Source organism: Carassius auratus, chromosome 23 (assembly GCF_003368295.1).
Source record: "Carassius auratus strain Wakin chromosome 23, ASM336829v1, whole genome shotgun sequence".
NCBI lineage: Eukaryota > Metazoa > Chordata > Actinopteri > Cypriniformes > Cyprinidae > Carassius > Carassius auratus.
The window spans coordinates 10997408-11009956 of record NC_039265.1 but is presented as its reverse complement, the minus strand read 5'-3'; the positions used below and the strand labels follow the sequence as shown (position 1 = coordinate 11009956).

Genomic DNA, 12549 nt, shown 5'->3' with positions numbered 1-12549 from the left:
AAGAGAGGCAGAGAAATCGCGAGCTGATGGAAATGATTCTAAAAATGAAGCAACCGAGGGAATAGTCTTCTTGAGAGGTCTTCCAGAGATGACAGCTTTGGAGAGCCGTCGAAAGATTGACTTTCCACCAGGAGTTCATTCTATCCCGCTTTGAACCAAAGCAGTACTTACGATCAAAAACCTCCGTCCTGGAACATTCTTTACGAGGCTATCCTAAGAACTACAGCAGCCTTATAAATCTAATTATTCTATTCATCTCACATGATGAAAAACTATGGAGAGCCCTTCAAAATGATTCAAACGGAAGCAAGATTAAATGAAACGCAATCTCTGAGCTCTGGACATTTGTCCTCTGAGGAGCCCAGCCAACTACCACTTCAAGAAGCGAAACAATAGCATCATCTAGTGAACGGCTGTTTGTCTCATCATAGTAGCCTGTATACCCATATCAGTAAAATAATGCTGTCTATATTTAGAGGGATAATGCAGCCGATTCATTTTTCCTGTTTAATGGGTTCCTGTTTTATGGGGGGGGGGGGGGACTACTTTAAAAAAGAAAAAAAAGAAAAAAAAAGTTTTTTTTATGCATTCAAATAATTAGACATGCTAAAACACAGAATTTGGTAACAATAAAAAATATGGTTAAGAAAAAAAAAACATTTCATAGGGCCCTAAACATTTTTGTTAAACTTTTATTAAATTGATGTGAATATGTATAAGTTTCATGGTTTTAATTAATTAGACACTTTTTGATTAATAAAACTTTAAATTAACAAAGAGAAATCTTAAAACAGAAAAAAACTGAATTTAAAAATAAAATAAAATGGAATTTAGGAAAAAATAAAACAGATTTCATAGTGCCCTCGATCAACAACTGGATTCGTCTGAAAGATGAAAGTCATAGGATGCCTCGGGTGTAAGTAAAACACAGCCTAATTGTCATTTTTGGGTGAACTAACCCTTTAATGGCATTAAACATATTTAACGCAGGGACGGAGGTTGGCCACCCCATTTGCAGTCTCTTTTTTTCTTGACAAGAATTGCATTTAATTTAAATGCAGACCATCTTTACCACCACATTAAAAGGGGGACTTTACAGATGCGCTCTTCAACTTCACCTCAGCATCAGATGCTAATCAAATAATCGTGGAAACAGAAAAGGTGACGACGGAGCTTCAGTAGAACAAGAGTGAACTGCAGTCAGGTGAGATGTTGTTAGGCCATACTGTGTGTCAACTGCACACACAAATATGCCATCGCGCAGTATCCTATATCATTTCATATTAAAGTGCGAATGAAATGAAAAGCATGTGTGTCAGATCCACGTCACGTTCAGTAGAAGCAGCTCTTAGAATAATAGCAGCCAAATAATATGAAGTTTGTTTTAAGTTCAAGTTATTTTATTTTTATAAGTACAGTATAATACTTTTTAAAATTGATAGTTCTTAATTATACTGTAATGTTGAATGAAAATTCTAATTTCATAGAGACATCAATAAAATTAGTTGCCTTCAGTCATAAAATACAATATCAAAAACATACTGCCCTTATGTTGTTTCTACACTACTGCATAAGTTAAAGAATGAATGTGAAATTATTGCAACATAAAACTATTAACACAGCATAATCCACCTTATTTTTCAAGTAAGAGCGGTCTTTCGCAGTCATTCACTTCCAGCTATGTTTAGCTGAAGAAAACAGCTCATTTTGCTGCTTTATATTGCTAACTGGTGTCTTACTTTTTTTTTCATATTATCTTAATTATGAACACAGTGGTTTGTAGTGCAAACAGTTTTACTGTCTGCACTTTGTTCTTCTTCTTGTTATTTCCCTAGTGTGAATAATGAACTGTTAGTCTTGCACATTCAGAGAAAACAGCTTACTTCTGCATTAAAAAATAAGGTGGATAAATCAAACCAAGGGACAATAGTGTGTATTTTTGTAGGCAAACTCAAATGATTGCAGAATAGTTTGTAAGAGCATGATTATAAACACAAGGAGCCTGTGAAAGCGACTAGTGAGTAGATGAGTTTATCTGCTCAGTTAGAAAAAGTTTAACAAACTCTGTAGTCCCACTTTTTAGCAATAGCACACCTTATTTTTCAAGACAAGTAAAAGCATTTCAAAAAATCATTAAAATGTGAAAATATCTTGAGCTTGTTAACCAGAGACCTTAGATCAGGTGTTTAACCAAAAACCCATTAAAAAATAAAAATGCTGACTTCAGGAGGACACAACCAGAAGTGCTAAAATGCTCATCTCCTGATTTTGGCCTATAAAAAATTAGCATTTATATGGTGGTTTTCGCCACTGTGAGATTTTCTGAAGGAGAACAGTGCTGTCACCTTATCCATAACCCAGATGAAAGCCTGCCACACATCCATGTCATTATCATCAGCAGTATCCTAGACAGCTGAATCGTTCTACTGCTATACGTCTTGAAGAAACACTAGCAGAAAATTTGATGAAATGTTGAAACACTCACTGTTTTGCTACAGGAGTCGGTGTGTGTTTGTAACAAACTTCTCAGGTCAGGTGTATATAACCTCACCAGATATTCTCCTGCATTCTCTGCTAGTAGAAAGAAAAGGTGAAAACGAAGCAGAAGCACAATGTACTGTTAGTGCTAATGAAAGCAGGTCAAGCTCAACATCACCTCTTCAGTTTCTCTAAGCTGCCCAAACTCTGCTCTGATAGCAGTAATCCAGACAGCGCTCTGAAACCATTATACTGTACGCTTTATACTATTTTTAGAAAGCAAGACTAGAAACATTCCAAAACGCTCTGGACTTGAATTGAGTTTGTGACACAAGCCTCCCCTGAGTGCTTTTATGTGAGTGTTGCTTCAAGTTGTTTCTTCAAGGTTATGTTATCTGTGGGGAAACAGCAGAATTAGGTTACTATTTGGGTGAAGCTTATGAATGCTGTCTGGGTCATATTTCACCCCCAAAATCAAAAGAAAAACAATAAATCACATTTTACGTTAAGTACAAGAAGCCTATTTTTCTGCAACTAGATTCTGTGAGATTTTGAGCACTTCGATTTTAATTTATTTGTTTTTATTTAAAAAAAAAAGTGTATAAATAGAAGTGTGTAAGTACATAGGAAAAACAGTAAATGATTTATTTCAGGTACATGAAAACTATTTTTGCATATTTTGACAATGTTAATAAATAATTTTTTTATATTATTTATTGAATAGTGAAGCAAATTAAATTTGAATTAAGTTAATATTTTTTTTAGCACATATATTTTTTGCATTGTGACAATTTTCATTTGGGTTAATTTTTGCATTAATTTTCCAATAATATAAATATGATCGTGTTATGTTTTTGGCTTGTTGTACAATTTGTTCTGCTCATGTTTTCTGTGTCCAGACAGGCTGATTTCTAATCTTGTATTATGATTAATACAATGCATTAGTTCTCTCTCTTTCTTTCTTTCTTTTTTTTTAAGTATTGAGAATTTGGAGGGAAAATGTGCCCGACTGTCATATAAATAAAGTCATAATGCAAGTGAAATCTGACTATGATGTTTCTCTTTAAGAGTCATTCATGTAGTATCATGCGGTTTAAACTAATGCAGTCCTTTGACCGGGTTTATGCATGATCATAAAAGTAATTAAACCTCTGTTTGAGTTGTTGCTCATAATAACTGACAGTGCAAGCAGTAATTGAATCAGCACTGACTCTGTAAAGTATTTCTAATATATTAGTCAGAGTTGATTTGTAAGCAAGCAGCATATTTAAGGTCTCTCTCCATTCATAAAGTCTCATGCCCTCTTCATTACACAAAGGAAATATTTACGCTTACCCCCATGTTCAACACCCATTTACATCTAATACTGCCAGTTGCTTAACTTGACCTGGATGCTCCGCCGTGTTCAGAGCCACAATCGGTTTAATTAGTGTAAAAAGGATAGAAGAGAGCCAGTGCTTTTGTCACTAATGCTTTTGATTCTCTGGACATGAACTAAAAAGAAAGCCCATAATTGCATTCATGCTGTTACTATGACATCACTCACATTTGAATTCCGTGGATTTCAGAGCTGCACCCTGTGGATATTTTAGCCAACACGCTCTTCTGTCTGTGTTTTATTTCTCTCTTCCTGCTATTAAAGAATGCATTTCATCAAAACAATTAAATACTATTATGGGCTTTTACTTAATGGTTTTGATCCTGAGCTGCAAAACAGCAGCACTTCACAGTATTCAGCCATGAGAGCACAAGGTTTTCACCAGGGCTGCATTTATTTGATCACAAATTCTGTTAAAACAGAATTGTTGTGAAATATTACTACAATTCTGTTTTCAAAAACTCACATGATCCTTCTTAAATCATTATAATATGCTGATTTGCTGCTCAAAAAACTTTTATTTTTAATGTTAAAAAGAATTTTGAAAAAATTGTTGAGTGTAATTTTGGTAACTTTTTTTTTTAATTTTAATGAAAGTTTTAGTCATTTGTTTTTGTACATTTTAGTATATATTAGGGGTGTAACGGTTCACAAAATTCACGGTTCGGTTCGATACGATACACTGATGTCACGGTTCGGTTCGGTTTGGTTCGATACGTTTTAGATACAGCAAAATGCAAAAACATCTCAACTTTTCAGAATGCCGCAAGCGCACCGCGGGTCATGTGACAAGAACCAACCAATCAGCTTCATCCTTTCCCGTAACAACGTTGAGAGCTCAGCCAAGATGAAGGAACAGCTGATCATAGTTGTATATGGATTGCAATTTTGAAATAAATTTAGTAGCAGAGCTACTGCAAGCGATTTTTAGAGCTGCAAATCCATTTATCCTTCGCTGAAATTTCCGTGTCTCATGGAGAGAGCACGTCATTGTTGCTTAGCAAAGACAGACGCCTCATGAGCGCTTCTGCCCGAGCGCTTTGGAAAGGAGGAGAAAGACGCGCTTAGCGTTTTCCATGCGTTTTTAGGCACGATATGTGAACCAGACCTGTTGGTTATTGGAGGATCTTCTCATTTCTAGTCTGTTCAACGCATTGGCTATTTTGCAACGAGCCTGCAGCGCGTACTGAGTGAGCGAGCGCCTGCTGAGTAGCCTAACATAAACATATAAGATGGTGTTTTTTTCTTCTTCGGGAGTGTCAGGGGCGTTGCCTGTTACGTTGTTTGGGTTATTGGGCTACCTTGTTGAACGCATATCATTATATTTCTCTCTCTCTCTCTCTTTTTTTTTTTTTTCAAATATAATTAATTACTCCAACGAACCGTTCGGTATACGTAATGCGTACCGCGTACCGAACCGAAAGCGTCGTACCGAACGGTTCAATACGAATACGCGTATCGTTACACCCCTAGTATATATATACATTTTTTTCAGTTTTAATTTTAGTTTTTAGTCATTTTAGTAAATCAAGTTAAACTAAGAAATGTTGAAGCTGAAATAAGTTTTATATCATATTTTATTTCACTTATTGATAAATCCTTATATGATATACCAGTGAAGATAAGCATATAACGATCTGAGAATAATTTATCCTGATAATATTTCACAACTATATATACACTTGTATTTTCTATCAGCTGTTAAAGAATATTCTTCAGATTCACAGATGAATCACTCTTTTTTTCTAATCAGCCAAACGAATTTGTGAAAAGGTGTGAATTGTTTGTGATTCAGTACAAGGTAGATATAACAAAAAGAGCAGGGATATCTTGTTGTAGAAAACAACACTTGCAAATGTCTTCTATCATTTGTCAATGACAAAGTAGATCTTTATTGCATGTGCAGCTTTGTAAAAACCATTTATATCCAAGAGTATCAAAATAGGGCAAACTTTTTGAAACTGATGAAACACCACCGCTTTAAAAATCTGAAAATGTCACACCAGCCGAACCACTGATTCCATTGATGAATTCCAAAGGCCTGAGATGTTAATGTGCTTCAGCAAAGAAATTGAAAAAGAAAACGCATATTTGTACAGGCACTCAGAAAAAAACACCTGCGCCATATTAAACCAGCTGTCTCGCTTACAGAGAGCTCTACGTGCATCCTCCCTGGAGAACATTCATCTCCATTCTACAGGACAGCACACAGATCCATTAACTGCCCCGTTTTCAAGAAGGGTCCCCCAGTTCAGTTCGCAGATGCCGCTTGTGCCTCCACATTTACTTTATATAGAGGTTTTGCTGTGCAGTTGCCAGGGGAATGGGTGCACTAGTGCACAACCAAATGCACCAGAGGAAAGTCGAGTGCTTACTTATTTTTGACAGTGAGAAAGCCCGAGATCATTTCAAAGCCTTCTCCTGGTGACAAAATTCACATACACCTGAATTTACCAGCTGCTGCAGGAGACGTAATGGATAACTCAAAAACTAAAAGTCATCGTGAAACAGAAGAAGCCAGAATATCCAACACAGAGAGATGAACTAACGCCCTTTTCTGAGAGAAAAATTAGACGTGTCCAAAAATACCTGAAGTCATTTTGACTTGCTCTCAAACCCGCCATTGACAAATGAGAATTTAACACTCCACAAAAGACTCTTTTGTGGTTTTCTCTTTTCTTTTTCATTCTCTAAGCTCGACCCCAGATAGCAACCTTGACATCAGAAGTGTTGCAATTTCTGTTTTCCATCAGTGCTGGAGTTCAGAGTGGCTAAAACACACGGACGCAGGTGATAGAGGAAGACCATTAGCTGCCTCGGGTGGGAAAAAAAGGATACGTTTTCTGGCCATTACATTTAACAATGAAACTTTACGCACGGTCATACAGAATGTAACAGTGCCTGCACGCTTTCTCATCAGCGCTGGTTTCTCCAATCATTTTCAAAAAAAAAAGAAAAGAAAAAAAAAAGTCTTCATAAAAGCACTATAATCCTTGAACCAAACCAGCAAACTTTTATTTGAAGCAATAAAGTATGTGAAAATCAGACAAAAAGACAAAAGGTACAAGACTATGTATGTAACCGCTTCAATGAGGGAGAGAACTACAATCCCCTGAACTACTGCAAATAACAGCATTCAAATAACTATCCAAGATTAAATATACAAAACAAACAACAATCCTTGTGCACAGCTGACACAGAACAACATATGCTGTTTGCGTTCAGTGTATACCCTCCAAAATGGTGCTAGGGTGATGTTTATGTATACCGAAATGAATGACAAGTGTCATAAGCTGAATCCCACCTTTTTTATGAGATTACCACAAAAATAAATGGCTGTTTTATAAGAAAAGTCACTAACTTTTTACAACAGGTGGGATTTCAGCTTATGGCACTTGTCATTCATTTCTAAGGTAACCGTAAACGGCTGAATACAATGACGTCAAGGCTGTAATGTGATTGGTTATTAAGGCACACATGATCCAAGTTAGCCATTATGCTTTCTACAATAGTGAGTAATACAGACCCTCTCATCAAACTCTTATAGAGCTATATCAAAAAAGAAGTTCAAACACAAATTTCTAAAGATGTTTGCACACTTGTTTCAATATATTACCCAAATGTGCTGTAGGAGCAAACTGTGCCAAAATGTCCAAATGTGCAGTGGGATAGTTGGAACACAGGGCAATTGGAACACTTCTGATTTCTCAAATAAGAAATAATTTACAAATCACCTAATTCACTTCACACATTCTCAGTTTAGTCCTTATTCCAAATTTGAGGAAATAGAGCCCTGTGGCAGACACAGCAGATTTTGTAGGATAGTTGATATTTTATTGATTTTTTGTGATGACTGTTCCTGCTTTGTAGTTAAACTCATCGAAGTTAAATTATATTTATTGTGTGTCTGTGTGAAGATATTTTTCATGCAAGCTGCCAATGCTTTGGCTGTTAGCTGTAAGGTAATCTAGTTTATGGATAGAAGACTCTGGGATATTGGTAACATCAAGACTCGGGGTTAGTTATAACATCAATAAAACATATTAGAACTTAGTCCAAAAAATTTTGTTTTATTTATAGGTTTTCACAACAAACTGTTAGAAGAAAGGGATCATTGGGGTTCTATATAGAACCATAGGGTTCTTTACTCAACTCCAAAGAACCTTTTATGCTAAAAAGGTTCTATAATGACAAGAAAGAACCCTTTTGGCACAAAGGGTTCATATCTTGAATTTTGTGATCATTCACATGCATTCATAAATGCATTTGAATACACCGAATAATGCAGTGAAAGAACGCACTCAAAATGCACACGCGCACTAGTATGACTTCATTATGTAACTTTACATTAGCCTATATGCAGGCACTTTTTAGGCACGATTTGTTTAGTTTTTTAATATTTTTTTAATATACTTGATACTGTTAAAAGGCACATCATTAAAACAAAAAATACGAGTTCACATTTCAGACCTAAACAAGCGTGGAAATCGTAATTATAACTAGCTACTAAATTTGTTAAAAATGCCTATCCATATACAGCTATGATTCGCGAACCCCAAACTGACTCAAATGATTCGCGAAACCGCAACGAACTCCCGAACTGACTCAAATGATTCGCTATCCCCATAACTCAAATGATTCGTGAACCCGCTACGAACTCCCGAACTGATTCAAATGATTTGCGATCCCCAAACTGACTCAAATGATTCGCGAACCCACTACGAACTCCCGAGCTGACTCAAATGATTCGCGAACCCGCTACGAACTCCCGAACTGATTCAAATGATTCACGATCCCCAAATTGACTCAAATGATTCGCGAACCCGCTACGAACTCCCGAACTGATTCAAATGATTTGCGATCCCCAAACTGACTCAAATGATTCGCGAACCCGCTACGAGCTCCCGAACTGACTCAAATGATTCGCGAACCCATTACGAACTCCCAAACTGGAGTCAGATGACTCAAATGATTCGCGATCCCGCTACGAACTCCCGAACTTATTCAAATGATTCGCGATCCCCAAATTGACTCAAATGATTCGCGATCCCGCTCCGAACTCCCGAACTGTCTCAAATGATTCGCGATCCCGCTACGAACTCCCGAAATTACTCAAATGATTCGCGAACCAGCTACGAACTCCCGAACTGACTCAAATGATTCGCGAAGCCGTTACGAACTCCCAAAATGACTCAAATGATTTGCGATCCCAATACACATAATGCTATAAAAGTGTGCACATTGAGAGAAATAAACAGCAGATGTTCATGTTAACAACTTCTTTAACTTGAGCAAACGCTGCTTATACACATACATTTGTTAATAAAGTAAATAAAACGAAAACATGATTTTTTTACTGAATTATTTTTTTTTACTGCTACTGAATAAAAATAAAGGATCCACTCGAAAGTCTCTGCTCATGACAGGACCTGGATCAGTGAGCTGCGTCTCGGGCCGATGACGTCACTTCCATGGAGGCATGTTGTACACGCCCCCGTCCGTTGACTCCGCCCCCACGTCAAAACAGTGCCACAAAGAGAGACGTGCTGAAAAGTGAAGCGCAAAGGAAAAATGGTATTGCAAGCTCAAACTAGACTGACACGCAAAATAAAAGCAGCGTTGCAAATAATTTCATAGATATGACCATGGCAAAATCATTGCTTTCGCGCTGTTTCATTTGTTTTGCAATTCTTAATTTTTGTTTGCAAAAAGCAAATGTATTTTCCTCAATACTTTAAATAAATGTTTTAAATTTGTTTTTGTAGATTTTAAACAAGGTAAATCTTTCTGATTTATTCAAATAAAAAGTCACATACATGGATTTTTTCTGGGCTAAGCCCCGGATCTCCACTCACCCTAGAACCACCCCTGGTTTTCAGTATGCCTTTCAGGTCTTGGAAGAAAAAGTCCAGACCAAGGGGTATCTCATATTCTGTTGAAAATTATGTTTTAATTAAGTCAAGTGCTGAATAGAAAGTTTCAATTTTTATTTTTTTTATTTTTTTTTATTAATCCTTGTTGCATAATGTTACATCTCTCCCAGGTGGATATCATATCGTCACATGTCCCCCAGGGTGTGTTACAACTAACCTGAACTATGAGGTGAATTTGAACATTTCAAACCTTACCAAACTACGCATTTCTGTTTGTGCTGCAAAGATAACAGCCTTGGCATTTAAGCACTTGTAACTAGTATGAATCACACTTTGAACGCAGTGGCTTAAATGAGCTCCAAGATACAGACAGAAATGTCAAACTTCCCTGGACTTATATAATGAAAAGAACACTGCACTTGAATGATTCGTTGCACACGGTTTCGACTACAATAGTAAGCAGCAGAGAGTACTATGCAGTACGGTACACTTGTAGTCTAATTTAACTAAATATTATTTTTAATTCACACAATAATGAATTATCTTTAACAAAAAAAATAGATAAAATAAAATAAAAGCCAGCTGAAAACCCCGCCCTCCAAAGCTATATCAGACGACCTGCTGACAAAACTCCAGAACGTCAAATGATTGACAGGTAAAGAGTCTTCTTGATTGCCCACGTATTCTAATTGGCTCCGCAGTCTCTTTTTCTATATTTAGCGAAACAGGTTTGGAAAAACAAACATTTACTCCACCTCTGAGGAAGCGCATCATCTGGTGAGCAAACATGCACTATAATGAATTAAGATTGCAATCATATTTTCACAGAGCCCAAAATAATATTTTGCAAAACAGTACAAAGTTAGCACAGGAGATACGGAGAAGACACAAAGCACGGTCTTCGTTCTTAACACGCGAATACATACATGCATACATACACACACACACACACACACATATATATATATATATATTTATTTATTTATCTGTCTGGCAGGCTAATTATATATATATAATTAGCCTGCCAGACCACAAACAACCGATTAAAAGTAAGCCCTAGTTATGAAGATGATTCTCCCACAAATGTGCATTGTAAAAAGTGCATTCCACGACTGTGAATGGGTGAATAAATACACGAGGTTGTGGGTACTCACAGTTGTAAAAGATGACAACCACAGGATCCCGCGAACCCACGAGCGCATGTCTCCAGTCGTGTCCACAGCGCGCGCTGACAGCAGTAGTTGGATCGAATGCTTTATAGACTGACTCTGACCAATCAGAGGAGAGAGAGCACATCATTCATAATCCAGCTCGAACCACTGCATCTCTGCTGCAGACAGGAATTCTAACACTCCTCAAACCAGACAGACAAGAACCTCACAGGTCTGTAGTCATTTAGAGCTGTGATCCTGGGTTTTTTGGGGGGCAATTAAGTTTGCAAAGCTCCATCCCCCCCTTTCACGAGGGACGGCGTGATTGGCACTGCTCACTGTTAATGTAGCAGTGGTCCAGAATGTTCTCATCTGGTAGGACATTTAATAGATTGTCTGTATTGGGGGAGTTCAATTGTGAGTTTTCCTTTGTTAAAGTCACCAAGGACAATAACAAGAGTCCGTGTATGTGCGCTCCTCCACGCACAGTATCTGTTCGCCACAAAGTGATGCGAAATGTTTTATTGTCAATGTACTTTTTTAAATGCACTTAAATGGTGGACTCAGTATTTTTTGGTAAATCTAAAGAAATTAATAGCATATATATATATATATATATATATATATATATATATATATATATATATATATATATATATATATATATATATATATATATATATATATATATATATATTTAACGATGTACACTTACATGAAATGTATTTACTCTCCCAGAAAATGTATTCTACATGGAGAAGGCGGCCCCTCATGCTGACATCACATGACCAGCGATGTCACGAAAACCACCAAATTACTAGCAGAAATATGATCTATAGATCTAGTGAGCAACACGTCACATAATCTTCCCAATAAAGATTTAGAGATTTCAATTAGGCCTAGTCATAAAAATATAAAAAGTCTGTTTATCATCATGTGCATGCATGGACATTTATACACTTAAAATTATACAATACAACTTTATTACACTTAAAGGTTCTGCAGTTTGTAAACATTGCACTGTGATTGCATAGATTCACAGATATTAAATTCAGTGACATTCATTATGTATTCACAATTTCCTGAACAACAGCTTTTAAAAAGTGCTTTCAAAAGCATCAGTTTATTTAAAATACCATTTTAAAACTCTTGCAAAAGAACAAGTCGTATTAGGAAAGTATTTAAAATTGCACACAGTTCAAAAAGGAGCTTGAGATATAAATATAGTAACAGATCTTCAGAGCAGCAGTTTTGTTCAGCTTTGTCACCTGGAAAATTATTTGACCCTTAGACCTGAATAAACATGTGTCCTGCATATGTGCTTTAGTGTTTGCATAAACAAACTAAACAAAGCGAGAAAGTTCATTAAATGCACATTTAACAGCCTTAGTGTTCATTTTTCTAATATTTGATGATGTACCATCAAGAGGCATTAAAATTGAACATGCCAAAAAAATATAATGTATCTGAGCATCAGTAAACCAATTTTAGCAGATCTAAAAACTGACAGACTTCTATTGGCAAAAACATTACTGCATGGAATAGATTCAATTTTTAAAAAGTGCCATTTATGTATTTATAAATGGTGAATATAAAACAGTATAGCTGAACCAAGAATAGTAAGTATTTAAATAGTTCTACTGCTGTCTTACCACCTGACCTAGTTGTT

The 12549-nt window shown here is 36.3% G+C and overlaps 1 protein-coding gene across 1 annotated transcript in view; it reads right to left on the bottom strand.

Moving 5' to 3' along the window:
• The window catches only part of ghrhrl (growth hormone releasing hormone receptor, like), a 32322-nt gene extending 20669 nt beyond the window's left edge, over positions 1 to 11653 (bottom strand). Inside the window, exons 1-2 of the mRNA XM_026199071.1 lie at positions 11633 to 11653; positions 10884 to 10997 (exon numbers count right to left, since the gene is read on the bottom strand). Of these exons, the coding sequence (XP_026054856.1) occupies positions 10884 to 10997; positions 11633 to 11653 (135 nt within the window). The remainder of the gene's footprint in view (positions 1 to 10883; positions 10998 to 11632) is intronic.
• Between the last annotated feature and the right edge of the window lie 896 nt (positions 11654 to 12549).